This window comes from Xyrauchen texanus, chromosome 7 (genome assembly GCF_025860055.1).
Source record: "Xyrauchen texanus isolate HMW12.3.18 chromosome 7, RBS_HiC_50CHRs, whole genome shotgun sequence".
Lineage (NCBI taxonomy): Eukaryota > Metazoa > Chordata > Actinopteri > Cypriniformes > Catostomidae > Xyrauchen > Xyrauchen texanus.
Window position 1 is genome coordinate 45,928,613 of NC_068282.1, and position 21,808 is coordinate 45,950,420.

At 39.6% G+C, this 21,808-nt stretch overlaps 1 protein-coding gene across 1 annotated transcript; it reads right to left on the reverse strand.

Moving 5' to 3' along the window:
• Nucleotides 1-680: 680 nt before the first annotated feature.
• Nucleotides 681-20,468, reverse strand: LOC127646128 (zinc finger BED domain-containing protein 5-like). Its single transcript, XM_052129578.1, has 4 exons — nucleotides 20,149-20,468; nucleotides 19,176-20,025; nucleotides 18,812-19,064; nucleotides 681-991 (listed from the first exon to the last, which is right to left on the reverse strand). The coding sequence occupies exons 1-4, from the start codon at nucleotides 20,466-20,468 to the stop codon at nucleotides 681-683; spliced, it is 1,734 nt and encodes a 577-aa protein (XP_051985538.1).
• Between the last annotated feature and the right edge of the window lie 1,340 nt (nucleotides 20,469-21,808).

Here is a 21,808-nt window from a genome sequence, read left to right on the forward strand (position 1 = left end):
AAAATTGAGCTGTATTTTAATCAGACTTTTCAGTGAGTTGTACATTTTTAAAGTATATACACTACCGGTCAAAAGTTTAGGGTCACTTTTTCTTTATTATTATTATTTTTTTTTTTTTTCACATTTTAGAATAATAATAAAGTCATCTAAACTATGTAATAACAAAAATGGAACTGGGAATTATGTTCTGACTATAAAAATCCCAAATAAATCAAACCTATGTTATATTTTGCAGGAATTTACTCTGGCCTGAGTTTCCCGATAACGTTGTCTCTTAGCGCGCTACGAAGACTCTTAAGGTATAACTTAACTGAAGGTATACCATTTCTAGGTGTGTTCCTCGAACCATGCCTTAGGAAGCCGCTTAAGATGTACCTTCTTACGTGCAACGTTACCCGGTGCTGTCCGTGGAGATGGTGCTGAATTTGTTGATATCGATGGCTCGAGAATCAATTATTCTCTCGTGCTGGGGCTGCTTCACTGCGTTATGTGAGAAATCGGTGTTCTTTTTTAAAAGAAGCACTTCAGAAATAGTGGAAATTGCATTTATTTGGGCTCATGGGATATTATAAAAAAAAATAAAAATTACAAATTGCAAACTAAATTAAACCCTGGATATTTTATATAATTTCGGAAAGAGTGCGCGAACGCACAACCTCGTGCTCAAACGTGTCATGCGTCTAACCCACTACTGAATTGGCCCATACAAAGCTGTCGTGTGCGCTACCAGGCCACTTTGCCACCACGTCTGCAAACACCCCCCTGTGGTCCACCACCACCTGGACATTGATGGCCGCGAAGCCCTTACGACAGATGAAGGCCTGGTTGAGCGCTGATGGGTTGGCTATGGGGATAAGTGTCACGTCGACAAGCCCTATTATTTGTGGTATACCGGCAATGGCATGGAAGCTTTGATGCGCCTCTATCACTTCGTGCCTGGCGGAAGGCATGCGGATATAATCTGTGGCATGACGGAGCAGGATGTTTGTGACTGAACGAACGCACCGCCACACCGAGGTCTTAGGCTACTCAGTCCATATCCATCCCCAGCCACCTCCAGAAAACTCCCCACTGCATAAAACGGAGAGCCGCAAGCAGCTGAATTTCGGGGCTGAGGGGTGGTTCCGTCGAGTTTGTCTTGACACATCCGGACTAATAAGATCTAAAAGCTGCTGAATTTGCTGTCGTGGCAGGCGAAATTTCTTTTGAATTGTATCTTCTGACATGGTAGCCAGGGGACTAAAGTTTTCGCGAATATAATAGTGCACATACACTAAATGGCTTCGCGGACGGCGCCGTCTTTGATTTAGCACAACTATTCGCTGTATCGCTGCAATAGTTTGACCAAATTCCCCACCACAGTCATTCTCTTTAAGTAGACGAATAAGCCTTTACTTTCAGTTTGCCAGCTGATGTACCTTTGGATAATATAATTAAAAAGCTAACAACAATCAGTGTGATGACAATTTTATTATTTGCATGAAAACACTTGAATTAGCCTAATTGAACACTGGGTGTATTCAATTTAAAATAATATTCGTATAGACTAAGATGTAAAGAAGCTTTTTGCAGTGGTGCCCACTAGCGGAGTGAACTGCCAACAGTGATAAGGTATAGCTAAGAGTGCTCCAGACCAACCTTCCGAACGTATGACTTACAGAAGGTATACTTAACTAAGAACGTTTCGGGAAACACGTATTAACGATAAGGTACAGCTTAAGGTGTAACTTAAGAACGACGTAGCGTTAAGAAGGTTTCGGGAAACTCAGCCCTGGACATTTTCTCAACCAACTTGATGAATCACCCTGGGATGCTTTTTAAACAGTTATAAGGAGTTCCCATCTATGTTGGGCACTTATTGGCTGCTTTTCTTTATTATTTGGTCCAAGACAACCATTTCAAAAACTTTTTTTGTTTTAAATACAATTTTAGTTGTGTAATGAAATCAATTAATATGTTGGCACAAATATATTTTTGTCTATAAAACATTTAAGAATACGACTTCAGATTAAAAGGTTTTTAAGATCATGAGAAACATTTCATTCAAGTGATCCCAAACTTTTGAACAGCAGTGTATTTAATTTTTGGTATATACACCGATCAACCACAACATTAAATCCACCTGCCTAATATTGTGTAGGTCCCCCTCATTATGAGCACCAGCCTAATGTGCTGTTGATCCTCCATGTGCTACCAAAACAATGCCAACCCACAGAGCCATGGACTCTACAAGACACCTGAAGGTGTCCTGTGGTATCTGGCACCAAGACATTAGCAGCAGATCTTTCAAGTCCTGTAAGTTGCGAGATGGAGATGCCATGGATCGGACTTGTTGGTCCAGAACATCCCACAGATGCTCAATCGGATTGAGATCTGGGGAGTTTGGAGGCCAGGGCAACACCTTGAACTCTTCATCATGTTTCTCAAAACATTCCCTAACAATGTATGCAGTGAGTCAGGGCGCATTATCCTGTTGAGAGAGATCACTGCCATCAGGGAATGCTAAAATCTTGAAATATCCTGCAGTGGTCTCTTCCAGGATCATTAAACTTCGAGCCAAAATGCATCAATGACCTGGTCACGAGAAAAATTCTCAGGTGCAATATCTGAAGTGTGATCGTGCACTCATTAAGAATATACTAGTGGGCGTGGCAACTCTTAGCTCCTCTGAACAGGACAGCACACATTTTCTGTCAATCAGTGTTATGGCTGTTAGATTGAATGATTGTGTGTGGAGGCATTCATCCAAACTACCCCAACATTTTTCCACCCACCCAAGCATATTTTTCCCCACACAATTTATCTCCCAATCTGGCAACACTGTGTGGAACCACAAGGCCTCCCATCTTTGGAAATGCTTAACAGATGTAAACAAACATAAGTGCACATAGAAAAATAAAACAGCTGCAGATGTTGTTGCTGCTCCTCTATGATCCGTGTTGTGAAAGAAACGGGACGAGCAAAATTGGGTGCATTCTTGGGTGTGAAGATGTGGTCAGTATGGCCTCAAGACAGCAATGGGAGTTCAGATGAGTTAGTGTCATTAAAAGTTCAACTCCACTTGAGTGCTTAATCGCCATCTCTGTTTCTTGTGCTTCATGACCCCGCTTGATTTCTAATGGTTGCTCACTATATGAGTCCATGACAAATTTGAGAACATGGAGCAGCACACACTACAAAATGTTCTTAGTAGTTGGGGATAATCTAATCAGAAATATCAAACATGTTAGATATTCTCCGACTAGATGGAATCATAATCAGAGGGTTAAAAATTTACCCATAATTTACCACTGATTTTCTGTCAAATCTGTCAACTACAACTGCCACTGACTCGACCTGACTGGAAATTGTGGCTGAAAATTGGTTAAAATTATGTAGTGTAATTCAGCCCATAACCATGTCTGTACAAGCCAACATAATGATACTTTTATTCACAAGGGATGCCTTAATTTGATAAAGTTACAGTAAAGAAACCAACTCAGTCTATTGAGTAGTCATAATAATAGTGCAAGATACCCAAACCGTACAACTTTGACTTCCATAGAGATAATTAAACAAACCAACCAAACCAACTTTTTTTTTTTTTACTCCTAAAGCAAATCAAAACCTATCCTTAAAGTGTAGACCCTTACCTTAAGAAAGATAACATCGGGTTTGCACGGAGACAATATATTCAGAAGATCAAGAAGTTCATAGGTTGCCTCTATGGGAATAAAAGTCGTACCTTTTTGTATAAGTCAAATCGTATCTTTTTCAACTTTATGCCACATGCTTGAGTATCCCTAAATGTGCCCACCTTCTCAGTCATCATACACCATTGCTTTTAATTCCTCTGTGTTCTCTTTACAGTGGCATTTAACTCACTCTATTGGAATTCCAATGAGGAACCCTGAACATTAAAATTTTATTCAGTTGTAACAAGCCTGACACTTCCCAGAACAGTGAATCATCAACAGTCTGATTAACAATACAGAGAGTTCGGTAGGATATTGAAAGTGCTGTCCGTCTGTGCACAAAACTCAGTGTGAAACTGATAAAAGTGAAATGGACGTGATTACAGGTCTACACAAACAAAAAGGGCAATATCGTCCATTCACCTGTCAAGATTAGCCATTATCTGTGATGCAGTGTGTTTAAGCAGATGCGGTATATTTCACCATGGCTGCTGAATTGCCTGAAGATGTTTTAATATTACATGTTCACCTTTAGGTTTTAATAATTAACAAGTGCACGTGGATTTTGATGAGGGAAGCGATTTTCAGTCATTTAGTGGAATTCACAAGCCTAGCTGCCCAAGTGATATTGTGTCATTGGGGAAAAATTCGACCTTGGTAAAATTGAAGGATGTTCAGGTTGTGTCTCTTTAGTAAAACACCGCTTATTGGCTTATTAGTCAACTTCACAAATGCAAAATAAAAGCTTTTCCATGTGAAAACAAATAGGTGCACTTCAACAATTTAACACAAAATGTAATGTGCTTGACTTGACCTTCGATTTTTAGTGTGACGAATGAACAAGAAGTGACAAGTGACATTGATCCTAAAGTATCGATACTTCAGATACTGATGTTGTATCTAGAGGATAGATGCACACATAAAATGTTGTTTCTAAAGGTTTTGACAAATTATTTTCCATAAATATTATTGAGTTTCATAAGATTCAAAGGGACAAAATGTTTTTGCTAAGTCCTAAGCTAAGTCATACAGCTTGTTGGTTCTTAATGTATTTCAATTAAAATCTGTGAAAAAAAAAAAAATGTTAAAAAGCCGGTTCGCTGATGTGCCGTCACGTGGTCCCCGATCACTCCTCCACCCTCTCAAGCAGACGGCAGACACTCCTCCCCGGGCGGACTGGAGTCAGACCGACCCCCAGCTGACAGAATGCCCCTCCGTGTTCTCGGCGACCCGTGGGGACTCTCCTCCGCCCCTGGCAGTGGCCCTACCGCTCCAGGTGGTTGGGGATTCGCTTCCCTCCTCCCCTCGTGGACGCCGGTCCTCTCGACCCCTATGCGTTTCTGGGGGACGGAAGGGCTCTCCTCCGCCCCTGGCAGTGGCTCCTTCGCTCCAGGCAGTCGGGGAGTCCAGTCCCCACTCGCCTCGCAGACGACGGCCGTTCTCCACGTCTGGGTGTTCGGGCTACTCTGTCCCTCGGCGGATAGCAGCGGCACTCCGCTGGGTGGACGGCAGTGTCGAGGACTCTGCGACGGGCATCCCTCCTTCTTCTTGGGTTTCGGCACCAGTGTAAAGCAGGTTAAGGGAAATGAGGAGGCGAGAACCGGCTTGACAATATAAATAATAGTTTAATGATAAACTGAAACAAAAACACACAAACATAAACACACAGAGCAGCTGCCTGTCATTTCTCTCTCTCTTGAACTATCGTCACCATCCGCCTTTGTCCCTTGCGCGTCCCCATCAGGCTGATTGGGGATTAGGCGTGCGTTGTTCCAGCCCGGCCCCGCACTTCTCCGCTCTACACATATAATCTGGCCTGTGGGACATTTTTCATGTTTTTCACCATAATAATTACTTGAAACTGGTTTCCAAACTTCTCTTCTAATTGACAGATTCGTCCAAATCTGACAAATGTCCTTAAAGTGATAGTACAACCATAAATTAATGTTCTGTTCTGTCATAATTTCCCGCCCTCATATTGTTCCAAACCTGTGTGATTTTGTGCATTTTGTGGAACCCATAAAAGACATAATGTTAGAGACTGACAGTCTCAGTCACAATTCCTTTTAAAATATGGAGGGGAAAAAACATGCAGTGACAGGAAATAGTGACTATAAGGCCAACAATCTGTCTGACATCTCTTTAATTGTGTTGCATTAAAGAAAGTCATATGATTTGAAACAACGTTAGGGTGTATGTTGACAATTTTTATTATTAATAATAATAATAATGATTATTAGTAGTAGTAGTAGTAGTATTATAATTATTATTATTATTATTCTGTAATAAATGTTGAATATGTATTATCTAATGGAATTCTGTGGTGTAATCGTCCATTATGTTTTATGTGGAAGTAACTAGTTACACGCTACTTGAGAATTTTTTATTTGGATACTTTCTTACTCTTACTCAAGTAGTTTTGATGTTTCGATTATTTTACTGGAACACAATGCAACATTGCTACTAATTAAAGCTGAAGTGTATAATTATTTGACATGTTTTTTGGCATTTTGACACTGTCTTTTCTTAATGTTTAAAGAAAGCAGTGGCTTATTATCTTATTTCAGTGTGAATTCTCTCCTTTCCCGTCCTTATAAAAAACTTTAAGTAACAAAAGGCGGGTTTTCTCATGTTGTGCATGGAAAATGCCAGCAAAAATGAAGTGGCAACATTGAAAAACAGAATAATGCCTGAAGACATGCACTCCACCTCAAAACATGGAATCAAAGCAACTTTTACTTAAACACATTTATTAGCAAACAGCTGTTTGTAATACCGTTGTTCACCTTGGTGCCCCCTCGGAAAAAAACAATAGGTGCATGACACCCCTGACTACTGTAGTATTCCATTCTAAACATAGCCTGTGTCACTGAAGCCTAGAAAGGACAGGGCTATGTTTTCTTTTGCCCTTTGTCAGAGATGGCAGAGAGAGAGAGTGTTCTGGTGTTTCTTCACTCCATTGGGAATTCCACACATTATCGCAAAAGCCACAAATTGTGTGTAACTTCTCCTCCGTGCAACCGGAGATCATTCTGTGTCACCTTGCAGGGCAACGTTCCCTAACGGACTAATCAAAGAAAACAGAGGAAAGAGGATGAACAAAGATTTTTCCCATAGTTAGAAAGGGCATGAGGGTTTGTAGGTCATTCCCTTTCCCCTATCAATCCCCATCAGGGTGAAACTCGACACCTGTCCCTATTGGCTAGATCGATGAGGTGACTTTTGGTGGGGCATCTGTGCTACCGCAAAGCTATTCCTCTGTTGCTGTCAGGTTGCATCATTCTGTGGTGGCACCGTGTCAAAATGTTCGTTTCTCTGTTGCCTTTGTCAAATCAGGTTTGTGCTTGTATCAGGGATAAAATATTGCTGGTCTAGTGTCTGTTCGTTTTCTTTCCATTCATGAGCTAAATGTTCTTAATGAATCCAGTATGAATACAGTATGAATAGCTCTAAGATATTATTTGCAATCACGTTTTTCAAACTATCAGCGTCACAATCAATTACATGACATTTGAGAACCAATTGCGATTGCCATTGAGGATGTCAATCCCGTCACGCCATTTTTTAATTGAACCGAAGCATAAATATAGCTATCGTATGGCTTCAGAAGATGTGGAATATAGTGCATGAGTCAAGTGGACTAATTTTATGATACTTCAATGGTGCTTTATTGTCCTTATTAGAGCTTGACAGTAAAAATCACCACCACATTGCGTGAAAAACAGCAGCTCAGACATTGTATGTCATTCAGAAGAAAGAAAATATGGGTTTGACAACATGAGGGTGAGTAAATGGTGAGAAATTGTTTTGGGTGGACAGTGAGGGAGGGTGTGTGGTCATCTTTACCCACCATTCCATTCAGCAGCAGTGCCACTCTGAATGATGCTGGCATGCTGAAATACGCCAGCTAAGCCTCTGCAGGTGGCCCTGTCACCGCAGAAACAAACCCTAAATTGCTGCCATTCATTACAGTGCCCGCCCGGCTGCATGGCTCTTCGCCCGCCTGGCGCGGATACAGAGTGACCTATCCATCTTGTCACTTTGAACCGCGTCAATGACACAAACGTAATTACGCCATTAATTAATTGAAGCGTTTGAAACAGCTTGCACCCCTGGACCCTCACACATTAAGAATCTTCTAGGTGCAATAGCTCACATCACATGCCGGAACACCTACACAGTCGCCCTGGTTTATTTAAAGAGATAATTTACCCACAAATGAAAATGTTGTTATCATGTACTCACCCACATGTCGTTCCAAACCTATATGACTTTCTTTGTTCTGTAGAACACAAAATATAGGCGAGCGAAATGTCATGCCGAAATGTCAGTGTTCACTTTCAGTGTATGGAAAAAAAGATGCATTGAAAGGGTATACTGTATAACACATTGCCCAACAACTTCAGTGTTCCATTGAAGACAGAAAGTCAAATGGGTTTGGAACTAAATGAGAATGAGTAAATGGTGACAGAATTTTCGTTTTGGACGAAAGACTTCAAAGGTCACTTGTTTTTGTTGTGGCAGGGAATGAAGACAGATGCATCAGTTCTATCAGTAGAAAAGGAGATGTGCCGTCCACAGACCAGTATCCAGAGTCCAGTAGACACTCTTGGAAATAGGATATGATGAACTCGAGACAGGTGCTGGGCAAAATAAACACTTTGGGAAATCTCTATGGAGCTGAATCCAGACAATGGTCATTTAAGAGGTACCACAGTAGTGACTGCTGTCAACTTTGAAAAAGAGAAGACACAATACAAATGAACGTCCACAATACAATGAACTAAATGTCAGTTTTGAGAGTTATACTGGAAATTAATGGTGAATTACCAAACTTTGGAATAGCTAAATATTATTGACAAGAAATTATATACTGTATATATATATATATAAGTGTTACTTTTAAAATGTATTCTACTACATAAAGCTACATATTCTACTACATATTATTCACATGACAAACAATGTTTATTTTAAATTTTCCTGCTCCAAACTTACTTCAAACTTACTACTTAGTCTGTGTTTAACTGCTGTTCAAACGCTCTTTGGATTCAATCATTTACATGGATAAATGTTTTCCAACTATATAAACCAAATATTACATTTAACGTATGACAATAAAATCCAAAGTAATATTTTCACTAATCAAATACTTTTTGAAAATAACTGTATTCTGATTACCAATTTTTATTGTAACTGTAGTGGAATACAGTTACTTATATTTTGTATAAGCGCAACTGTCTCACATATGAACATTAGATTACATTACTGATTACTTTTTTGTCAAGTAATTTGTAATCAGGTACTGACAAGCTGCCGTAACTCTTCGCACCACCTGAATACATGAGAGAGACCCAGCGTGTGCGCGATAGAGACTGAACAGCAGCCAGAGAAAATACTAGTTTTGAGATTATAAACTATAGCAAATAAAACTTTAGCATTCAATTTGTTTTATATCTGTATGTATAGTGTCTAAGAATGAATTGGCAATGTATATTTAAAATCCCAATAAAGCTTCATATGAATTGAATCTGCCCAGTTTTTGTTTTATTTTGGCAAAGTACACGTACAAAGTTAAAATATTTATAATTATATTTTAATGTTTATAAACCATGATTAATCGATAATCAAAATTTTCATTTTGCATATAAATTAAAGTACAATTGAAGAATAGAATTGAATAGAATATTTTTTATATTGGGCAGAAAACAAATAAGGACAAATAAATGCCATTTATTAATTTTTTAAACAACATATTTTCTGAATAATGTCACACTATTTTCTAACACAAAATATTAATATTTCTTTTGCATGAAAATGTATTGAATGGAGGCTTTAATGTAAAAACGGTTCTTAAAGGAATATTCCAGGTTCAGTACAAGTTAAGCTCAATTGACAGCATTTGTAGCATAATACTGATTACCACACAAATGTATTTTGACTTGCCCCGCTTTTTATTAAAAAAAAGCAAATATCTGAGCTCCAGTGAGACACTTACAATGGAAGTGAATGGGGCCAAAACGTAAACGCTAAATCACACTAAATCACACACCATTTCAAAAGTATAGCCACAAGAATTAAACAGTATGTATGCATGATTTTAGTGTGATAAAATTTCTTAAAAAAACTTTTCTGTGTAAGTTATAGCCAATTTTACAACTTTATTGCATGACGATGTTTGTGTTGGCACAATCCCTAAAATTACTGTAAAAACAACTATTTAATGCTGTAAAAAAAAAAAATACACTAAAGACATGAATTGTATTTTTGCAATATATGTAGGAAATCATGAGTACTCATATTAAAATGAAGACTCTAGTGATATTAGTAACCTTATAAAAGCTGTTTTATTCTACGTGGAGAGGGTCCGCACATGGGGGCGGCCATGTTAGAATCACATGACCAGCCGAATACTATTCTCAATAACCGTCCTGTTATTTGACACTTTCACTCATTGAGTAAAGTAATCATGACTGACTGTGAATGCTACATTTGTACACTGGCATCTGAAACTGAAAACTATTGATTTTAAATGATGCTGCATCCAAGCCACTAGGTGTCAATGTAAGTCAAAGACAACACAAAGACAAAAGTTACTGAGTGTACCTTTAAACAACTTTAAAGCTCACATATTGCACAAGTTTTAACAGAATAATAATCCTTAGTAAAATTATAAGCTTCAAATTTCTGACTTTAAAACTTCCAAAAATTGGCCCCATTCACTTCCATTATAAGTGCCTGACTGTAACCTTGCTTTTTGCTTTTTTAAAAAAAATTAGGACAAGTCTAAATTATTTGTTGTTGTAATCAACATTATGCCACAAATGCTGTTTATTGTACTTACCTTGTATTAAATCTGTAATATTCATTTAAGTGTCTTAATTGAATGTAAACAATTTAATTGGTGTCAACAATAACAAAAAAAAGGATCTGTGCATTCGAATTTAGCAGAGTAAATACAGCCTAATAGACCTGTTGCTGTCTATAATGTTGATAAAATTAATCAAACAACAAAATTGGCAAGAAAAAGAGAAAATCACTCAATGCTTTTTTTATTGTAATGAATATTGACGTGGTATCAAAACTGTTATGGAGGATTATCATGAAATGTTACTGGTATTGATCTTGGCTACTGATATTTTGGTAATGTGTCAACCCTAATAGGCACTCAGAGTTACACAGACAGAGGGCACTTTGTTGAGCCTGTCACTATCCATTGTGCAGGGGATGATTAGTTCTCATTAGTTATGTTTAATATTAATGGGGTCTAACAACAATAAATTCCCTCTTTGTATCTGCTGGCCTGAGGGAACAAGAGAAAACAGCAGTGAAGCAGATCTGGCTGATGTTAATGCCTTTATAAATGATGACTGTGGCCCAGCCAGCACTGCAGATGGTACAAACACAACAGAGCTTCTCGGCATTATGCATAATTCTGATTGGTTGTTAGTGTGTGTCAGTGCATTATTAGTCTTATCATGTTTGTTTGACTCAAACCTGAATAGATTTAATATTACAGCTAATTTAAATATTGCTAAAACTCGAAAATATGTCGGGACAAATTAGGGAGACAAATCAAGTTTGAAAGTTTGACTGGTTTGTGGAATGGATGGAAATGTGTGAGCTTCAATATCCTCTAATATTCCTCACACAAAGCTATCTTATGGCTTCAGAAGACTTGGAATATAGTGCACAAGGTTTTTGTTTGTTTGTTTGTTTGTTTGTTTTGCTTGACAGACATGGTCACAATCAACTGTTGTTGAATGGAAAAGTGCTTTGTAAAGATTCTGATGCTGCTTGTTGTAAAATGAATGAATAAAGTAGGTACTTGTGAAAGAAAAGAAAGCGACAGCTATTTATACTGTAGATGTAGGACATACCGAAATGAGGTCTGCCTCATCAACACTGGCGTTCATTGCCACCCTTCACGCTTCTACGGCTCATAAGATCATAATACTTATAAATAACGACCAGGGTCGTAACAAAATGATTCAGTTTGGGATTAGGCCAAATCTGCCTTAGTTTAGATTAATCCTTTTGCATGAGACACAGCTCTAAAGTCATGTTTCTGGAAGAGTGCTTGAAGAGTAACTCAGACAGCTCTTTTCATGAGCTGTGGTCGTTCAACTGCATCCACCCCAAAGGATACAGCAATAAAACCATCACTATTATTCATTGACTGATCCTTTCACAGATCTCTGCTCCACACAGCAAGACACTATCCTAAAAATCTCTGCAGTTGCTGAAAGGACTTCTTCACCACAAAATGAAAATTTCTTAACCTCATGTCGTTCCAAACCCTATGACTTTGATATAATGTAGAATGATCATGCTGTTTTTTCCCATACAATGACAGTGGATGTTGATTCACACTGTCAAGCTCCAAAATGGTCAAAAAGAACCTTAAAAAGAGTTCATACAACTTAGCTAATTTTTTGACTAAGCAGTCTTTGTGTGAGGAACTGACCAATATGTTTGGCAAAAATCAAAACACATGGTGTATCCTACTGCATTTTTTTTTAATTAATTTTGACTTACCTTTGTTTAACTTGGATGCTTAAATTTTTATTTTTCTCCCAGGACTCCATGTGGTGAAACTTATTCAGAATATCCACGCATTAAGCCACCAAAAACAAAAATATGAGGAATAAAATCACAATGTGTCTTGACATTTTTGTGTTAGATGCAAGAGACCATCTCATCTCTAGGATTCTGTAGTGGCACAACGGCTTCGTAAGTTTGTCACAGAAATGGTAGAAAAAACAGGTAAATAATAGCTTTCAAATGGAAATGTGTTTATTTATTTAGTAAAAAAGTACAAAACACAATTTCATAGCCTAAGTAAATATTTATGGCCATAAAGTTTCTCAATTTGCGTACATCCTTAAGTCTGGCATTTTGATGCCATATAAAAAGGAAGAAAAGGAGCATCTGCACACTAACTTCATTGGTTCAAGTGTGTATCATACCACTACAGGTTTGAATGTGTGGACGACTGTGAATGAGATTTGAGAAGGACAGACTGATAAAACTGTGGTGTCGCCAACAATAGGTCAAAACTTCTGATGCTGGAATCAGTCAGTTCTTTCCGATATTTGAAAGCACTGCCCCCAGTGGCTGAAAATGGAAGTATTGGGAAAAGTCCACAGGGTGGCGCCAACAGCGAGTTGTATTTTTAGTCGTAAATGATGTAATATAGTCAACAGGAATGTATATTTTATTAACCATATACCGTAACCAAAACCTTAACCCTTAACCTAACCGCCAGTTGAGTAAAAATGTTAATTTAGAGGGAAAAATAATAATTGATATTTGCTTGAGCGGCAGCCACGTTGGTCTGCAATCAGTCTGAAATCTTTAAATACCAACCAAATAAAATTTCATTGAGCCGCTTTAACCGCAAAAAAAAACCATATAATGTTTAAATAATAATTTTGAGTAGTACATTTAACAGAATTGTCCTTCAGACCTGAAAATGCAACATACCATGCTCAAGTTCTTTGGAGATACAATAAATGACACATTCGGAGCTCTAGCTTCAGTCCTCCAGAAGATAAATATGCCTTAACCTCCTGTTGTGCCCACACCTGAGCCACCTGTCCTTGGTCATGTTGAGGATCCAACGTCTCCATCATTATGGAACACACCATTTATCATCAAAGTCAACCTCAGCATCAAAGCTGTCGACAAAGCACTTGACAGGTGCTTCCCTCTCAGCGTTTCGAACAAATATGATTTCTGAAGTCCTGGAAGACTCTTTCAACCTTGAACATCACCCCCATTTCAACTTGCCAACAGTGCAGCTTGCAGTCCAACTGGCATTATCTGGCTGAATATTGATTTCAAGGAAAACGCTTCTACTACCGGTTTATCATTATTCACAATCTTTCTTCACCAGACATCTTGGGGATTAATTTAATGTTAAGAGCATATGTTATCATTCTATCCAGGACTGTAACTATCGGTGGATCAACCCCCCTCCCATGTGAGTTAGTGAGTGAGTGGATAGAGGAGCCAGAGGTTGGAAGCTTATTGTTTCTGAATGTCCAGCCATCTAATTTGCATAAAAAAGTTGAAGCAAAAAGCACAAATACTAGACCTGCTTGAGGACATGGGAGCTTGTTCGATGGTCACCTGGGCCACACCTCATTAGCAGAGCAACATACCATACTTCCCCAGCCAAGAAACAAGTCATAGAAGACCATATTCAAAATTTGCTGGAGGAGAACATTATTAAACATCTTCAGGGCCATTGGTTGCTCCAGTTGTGATTATTAAAAAGCCTTGTGAGGAACCCAGGATTTGTGTTGACTACAGGGGTATAAATCAACTCACACTGAAAGATTCATACCCTCTACTTCGAGTTTACTAATCCTTGGACTTCTTAGCTCATGGGAAATTCCTTACCACATCGTATCTAGCTCAACGGTACTGGCAAGTGTCCGTTGAGGAGAAGACCGAATAACAGCTTTCATATCATATTGTGGCCTCTTTCAGTTCAAAGTTCTTCCTTTTGGGCTCAGCAACGCCCAGCTACATTTAAAAAGGTAATGAAAACTGTCCTCGCTGGTCTGATCTATAAGTGCTGTTTAGTATACTTGGATGACATTGTCGTCACCTCGCCCACCTTTAAATAGCACCTGGAAGATCTTCAGGAAGTTCTGTCAAGACTGGTTCTGTCAGCAGGTCTATATCTCTGCAGCTGAGCAATTGTCAGTTCTGTTTAAGTGTTCATTGGCTATCATGTTACACAAGAGGGTATATCAGCAGACCTGTCATAAGTGAAAGCAGTGACTGAGTTCCAAACACCAAAAGATGTGAAACATGTCAGAGGATTCCTTGGCCTCACAGGCTATTACCGAAGTTTCATACCAAATTATGCCCGCAAAGCAGAACCACAAGCAAAGAGATTCCATTCAGTCGGGATGAGAGTTGTCAAGCTTCCATGGATTTTTAATGAAAGAGTGCCTCCTGTCTGCACCAATCTTGTGCTTCTCAGACATCAACCACCCATTATTCAAACAGATGCCAGCGACTTAGGTCTTGGGGTGGCATTAATACAAAAATATGACATGGAGCAAGATGTTGTTTTGAGTTTTCTACAAGGCTGAGAAACCTTACTCAACATCTCAGAAAGAATGCTTTAGAGTGATTTGGGCACTGGAGAATTTCAGACCTTACATAGAAGGCCTTCTTGTGACAGTCTATACAGACCACAGCAGCCTGAGATGGATGATAAACTGCCAAACCACTCAGGACGACTAGCAAGATGGTCCTTGCACCTACAGGACTTTGATTTCAGTAAGCAGCCCACTTTCATTTACATTTATATTTATATTTACATTTCTGCATTTGGCATTTAATCCAAAGCGACTTACAGAGCCCTTATTACATGGAAAATCCCCCTTGCTCAAGGACACAATGGTGGTGGCTGTGGGGCTCGAACCAGCGTCCTTCTGATTACCAGATTACCAGTTATGTGCTTAGACCACTACACCACCACCACTCCTTTCCACAACTTTCAAATGTTGACAACCTCATTGACATCCTACCAGACTATTCCATCATATGAGGAATGGATCTCTGTAACCTCTCCTCAGTCATGCTAAAAGACAGAGCACACTTGAGACAATTGCAGAGTAATGATCCAGTGGTCAGTGATTTTCTCTGTGACCTTGAGAGAAATTAAAAGGGAGACATGGATGAAAAGTATGTCATTAAAGATGGTCTGCTTTAATTCAAAGACTCTAAGATGACTTGTATCCTGCATCCAATGAAGCTGCTCAAACTTTATGCCCTGACAGCCATTCGAGGTGCTGGCCATCTCGAATGCTGACCATCAGCACTTCTGGTTTTCTTTTGCATCACAACCATGTTGTGATGCAAAAGAAAACCAACCATGTTGGAATGCAAAAGAAAACCAGAAGTGCTGATGGTCCCAATCAAATAACAAGAAACCTTGGGAATATACAGGAGTGGACTGTGTAGGCCCTCTACCTCATACATAGAATTGAAATCAGTACATAGTCATTTGTTGACTATTTCTCGAAACGGGTCGAAATAAATGTAGTAAGGAGAGCGACAGCACAGGTTGAAGCAAGTAAATTAGTCAGCGAGATCATTGCCTACCATGGTGCACCAACTTACCTGATATCGGATTGAGGCACACCATTTGTGAGCAACGTCTTCGAACATGTGGTGGTTGCCCTTGGTATGGAGCACAGGCTGACAACGGCATATCACCAACAAACAAATGCCAAGGAGAGAGTGAACCATACCTTGAAAACTGCACTCTGCACATACATTGGTGACACACACACTTAATGGGACAAATACATACCCCAGATCTGTTTCGCTCTTCATACTGCACCTCATGAGAGCACAGGCCTATCTCCATCTATTATGTTATATGGAAGTGAATTAGAGGCCCCACTTGATTTAATCACACTATGTGTTTGATTGTAAGTGTTGATGGAATGGATGGCCCCAATGTGCCTTACCCAGAGAGCATGAGAGCTTCCTTGCAAGATGCTCATGTTCATACCAGAGCAGCTCTGAACTCCAGCAATACACGTAGAAAACACTACTACGGTCTGAAGCGGCATACAGTTTTTATTCTGTGGATGATATTTATGTGTGTGTGTCACAGAAATGTTATTGACGTAAATTGTTACCTTAGAACCCACCAGTCAATGGAAGCAATTATGTTGCAGTGGCAAACTTCATGACCAAATTATTTTAAATTCAGGACAGTAATATGGCTCATATAACACAAATGAAAGATTCTTATATATTGAGCCGAGCATGTTTATGTCCATTAAATCATTCAATGAACCACAGTGCCAGAAGAGCTTGTTTTGACATACAACAAAATGAAAAAGAAAAGATTGCCAGTTTCTAGTTTCAACATCATAGGCCTCACACGTCACTCTACCCACAGTTCAAAAACACTGTAATGGACAGCAGCAATTAATCTGACCACCAAAGACAACAATCTTAATCTGTGTGCACAAGGCAAAAGTAACATAGACACACAGCAGTCTACATTCCTACATTGACTGAAATGTTTCTCATGATCTTAAAAATCTTTTGATCTGAAGCTTAAAAGTTTTAAATGTAGTTTTGTAGACAAAAATATAACTGTGCCACCATATAATTTTTTTTGGCATTATAAAACTAAAATGTTATAACAAAAAAAAAAAAAAATTTTTTAAATTGATGACTTGGACCAAATAATAAAGAAAAGCAGCCAATATGTGCCCAACATAGATGGGAACTCCATCAATACTGTTTAAAAAGCATCTCAGGGTGATACCTCAAGAAGTTTGTTTAGAAAATGTCAAGAGTACATTTCTGCAAATTCTAGGCAAAGGGACTACTTTGAAGATGCTAAAATATAACACAGTTTTGATTTATTTCACAACATAATTCCCATAATTCCATTCATGTTATTCCATAGTTTTGATGATTTTACTATTATTCCAAAATGTGAAGAAAAACATTATCATAAAGAATGAGTAAGTGTTTCAAAACGTTTGACCGCTAGTGTTTATATATATTTTTTAAAAAGACACAGCACCCTAAATTTAGAACTATACAACAGACATAACACAAGAGGTATAGATTAAGAGTTAAATCTAGAATTGATATCATCATCGCCTAAGATATCGTGATCTTTCAAATGACGATTCTTCAGAATATCTTCATTTTTACCCAGCAATATTAGGCATTATGACAGCCTTGGTCACCATAAACGGTCCATAGAAAATGGGGATGTCTAGTCCCCTTATTGGAGTAGCAGGACAATATAGATGGCCTCAAAGCTAACAGACATGGACTAAAAACCTCAAAACTCCAAATTGAATTTCTAGGGTTTTAAGGCAAGACAAATTCATTTGTGGCAAATCAGCTTACGTTTATGGATCAAATGTATGTATAAGACTGAAATCCTAGAATCATCCCTGCTACGCACATATGCTAAACATGCTGTCTGTAATTTATAGATTGCATTATTATTGTTATCTTCATCATAAAAGGGTCACAGACAAGGGAAAAACGAGAATTCTCTAGTAATGCTGTAGTGCTTCAACATACAGAAATTAACTTGAATAATCTAAGACTATTTTGAATATTCCCAAAGATAGATTTCATTAAATTACTGTCTTGACACCTCTATTTCAGATACTAATCTTAACTGCTCCCTACGATTCCTTCATTTCCTCAGAGGTAGTTGAGAACTTGAAGACGTACGTAAAAATGGATGTAAGCTTTTCATTTTTGACAGTTTCTTCACTTTTTTCTGCAGTGCGCTGTCAGATATCACCGTGCATATGGAACATTGTTTAAATCATTAGCTCATAGGTCTAGAGCAGTGGTTCTCAACCTTTTTTGAACAAACGCCCCCTGACCTCTTCATGATCCTCTTAACGCCCCCTAAAAAAACAAAAACACTTCAGAAATACTATTACAGCCAAACAATTGCAACACTGATACCTGAAGCCTGAGTTTTTGGTAAAAAAAAAAAACTGAAACAGAAGTTTCTTATTGTATTTAAACTACATGTAAAAGCCTCAAGTTGAGTAATATTGTGTTTGGAAAAAAATGCAAAAACACATGGATTGTTTGAAAGGTATTGCAAATGTATTTAGAAATTCAAACAAATTCAGGCTCACACACAAATTTTTTTAAGATGAACCAATCACGTGAACAATAACGTAACTAACCTAAATGGCCAATGAAAAAGCAGCGGTCGTTCGCGCACTCAATTAGGCAATATATACTAGGCTTCAATAGCCTACAAACGGTCATTTGATTTCAAATGACAAACAAAGACGACAACAGCTCGGCCACCTGAACTGAACCAAAGAAAAAACGACTTCAAAAACAGCCACTTTTTTTTTATTAATTACGGTCATTAGTGTGAGCCCTTAGCTTGGTGACTGGCAGCCAACTTTTTAACATCAGGACACAATGATGTCAGCTTGAGCCGGAGTGCGCCTGAGGTAACCAAATTGAGACGGCTGCGGTACTTCGTCTGCATGTGCAAAGCTTGACTGAACCCCGCTCAACAAGGTATGACGTCGGAAAAGCAAGGAGCAGAAGACGAATCCTCTTCCACAAAAGAGGGAAACGCTGACCATGCGTGGCCCACATGACACGCCAGCCACAGGTCCGAAAGGTTGACTTGGCCTCCTCATCATTTTGGAGGTCGATGAGAGTTTCTTGAATTTCGTCCTCACTCCTGGACACATCCACTTGAAATGGCTCCATCACCCACTCAGGGACATCTAATTGGTCGAGGTCCCTGAAACGCATCTCCATGTCCGCCTTCACTGCTCTCAAGTGATCGGTGTAACGCAGCAGGTGGTTGTCGGTCAGCTCATCAACCACCTGAATGTAAGTACAGAAAGGCAGTTAACGTTACTGAGATTATTTTTAGGCTGACTTTGTAAATTAAAATATACCTAATAATAATAATACTACTACTAATAATAATACTACCTTGGCTAGCTGAGGGAAATTATTAAATTGGCGCCTGCTCAAATTTTGTTTGTACAGCTCCAGCTTGGCGAGGAAACTGCAGATGGTGGCCTTTGAATGGACCAGTGTCACGGCATCTCCCTGGAGCTTGAGTGACACTTCATTCATCTTCCCGAAGAAATCTGCCAGGTAAAAGATGTCACCGCGACAGGACCACAGCGTGTCCCTTAGAGCTGCGTCGGCACCGGCAAGAAACTCCAGGACACTTGTGAACAACTCACACAGCCTAGCCAGACAGTTGCCCTTGGATAGCCAGCGTACCTCGGTGTGGAGCAGCAAGCGCTGAAACGCTTCATCATTCTCCTCGCACAGCTGCCTGAAGAGCCTGTCGTTCAGAGCATGGGCCTTAATTTTGTTTATGGCCCTGACAGCGATGTTCAGAGACTGGTGGAGAGAAGGACTTATATTTTTGGCCACTAAATAGTGACGGTGCAACATGCAGTGCACTGTTAACACCTGCGGCACACGCTCCTTTAACAAAGTTACGAAGCCACGGTACCTGCCAACCATAGCGGGAGCTCCATCTGTGGCACAGGCGAGGATGTTGGCGATCGGAATAGAGTTCTCCAGCAGGTAGTCACTCAGAGCCCTGAAGATCGTCTCCCCTCGTGTGTCAGTGAAGAGATATTTGGCAAACAAAACGTCCTCGGCCACATCTCTCTCAGACATATAACGCACATACGCCATCAGCAGAACATTATTATCTATTGTCGTGGTTTCATCCAGCTGGATACTGAATGGATTTTCACGCAGTGTGGCACACAACTGCTGCTCTGTAACCAGCGCCATCTCCTTTATTCTCCGAGCCACACTGTCATTGCTGAGCGGGATGGCCTGCATCACTGGCGATGGGTCTCTCTCCATGATGGTGGAGATGGCCTCTTTAATCGCTGGGATAACCAGCTTCTCCCCCACTGTAAATGGCAACCCCTACTTCGCTATCAAGAGAGAGATGTTATAGGAGGCCAGTAACCCACTCTCTGTCTGGTTTACCTTCCTAGCGAACATCTTGGAGATGGACTGTTTTGAAAGTTGCTCCTTGAGGTTCTGGAAATACGCAGCATCCTTGGATGCCTTATCGGGGTGAATTTTAGTTAGGTGCTCCTTTAGACGGGACGGTTTCATTTCCTCGTTAGAGAAAACCTGCTGGCAAAGCAAGCACATCGGGAGCTGGATGTTCGTTGGTGAGGGAATAAAGCCATACCTAATGTACTCAACACTATACTGTCTGCACTTCTTCTTGTTTTCCGCCATGATGTTTAAATGTGTTTTGATATCAAAATTGTTTTAGCCTATGTAATTGTGCTTGTGTGCATTTTGATTGGACACATTAAAAACCGCGAAACTTGTGTACATTTTGATTGGACACATTCTTTCTACCACTCTGACAGCTGCGGCATTTGTTTTTAGGCGTTGCTATGGAGATCATTTGCCGGTAACTAGCCGAGTGGGTTATTAGCAACATTTAAATATGAATTCATTAATTTGCACAGACATAATTTTATTTTACATTCAAATGAACATTGTATGTGTTGTCAGAAGCTTAAACGTTGTGATGAATAACAGTGAGTAACGTAGGGTGACCACCTGGCTATTGCTCTGTTGCAGGTCAGCAGACCTGATTTTGCGGGACACGAGGGAGAGAACTTAAGTTACTGTTATTATACTAGGTGAATAACTGTAAAAAGACATCTAATATAAAATCAATATTTATATTATTATGACTTTATTATTCCCATCGGCCAATTACACATTGCAGAGTAGAGATGCGCGGATCAGCTCTAACGTCACCCGAATCAGCTGTTAAAAACAAACTCACCATCACCAATGATTTTCACCGATTAGATATCCGCACCCGATCATCACATTACAATTAAAATTCTCAGGGCCAGATGTACTAACGCTTTTGCGCCCACTTCAGGCGTATTTGTTTCGCAAAGTGCGCATAAAACCTTGGCGAGGTATGTACGAACAGGACGCACCGAGATGAAAGCGCAGATTGCCTGTCGCAATTGAAAATGGCAAAATGCGCTTTTCGTGTCATGCATATGCATTCATGGGATGGACAAGGGGAAAGTGGGAGTGTCACATAAATAGATGGGAGGGGAAGCGTAAACTGCGCCTAATTATGCGCCTAATTATGTATTCCGCGTAATGTACAGAAAAAGTCGGTGAAAGCGCGCCTCTATTTTGCGCTGAAAATTCTCCGCCTCTTAAAAGCATGTGTAACTTAGGAAGCGGCTCTCCTGGCATATCCTCCTGGTGAAGTGGCAGCAGTAATCCGAGCAAGACGAAGACATAGGCTAAGGAGAAGAGCTGAAAAGATTTTTGCGCAGGCCGCCTGTTGAGTACCTCTGAGTAACGCCCCCCATTTGTGCCTGAGCGCCCCACTCTCTGCTGCCTCGTTCACACCGCCCCCCAACACTGTCCAAACGCCCCCTAGGGGGCGGTACCGCCCCCGTTGAGAAACGCTAGTCTAGAGGAAGATACTTAATACATCATAAAAATGTCTCAGATAACCAAAAAGGACACGGAGTCAAAAAACTATTTGAATTGAATTATCTAATTTGTGAACTGATGAGTGTCAATTAGTT

Bases quoted from the DNA above. Each gene is read 5' to 3' on its own strand.
- LOC127646128 (XM_052129578.1), bottom strand. From the start codon at position 20,468: ATGGCGGAAAACAAGAAGAAGTGCAGACAGTATAGTGTTGAGTACATT. The intron at 20,026-20,148 runs GTAGGGGTTGCC...CAGCAATGACAG, and splicing joins ATCTCTCTCTTGATAGCGAA to TGTGGCTCGGAGAATAAAGG. The intron at 19,065-19,175 runs GTAGTATTATTA...ACTTACATTCAG, and splicing joins ATTTCCCTCAGCTAGCCAAG to GTGGTTGATGAGCTGACCGA.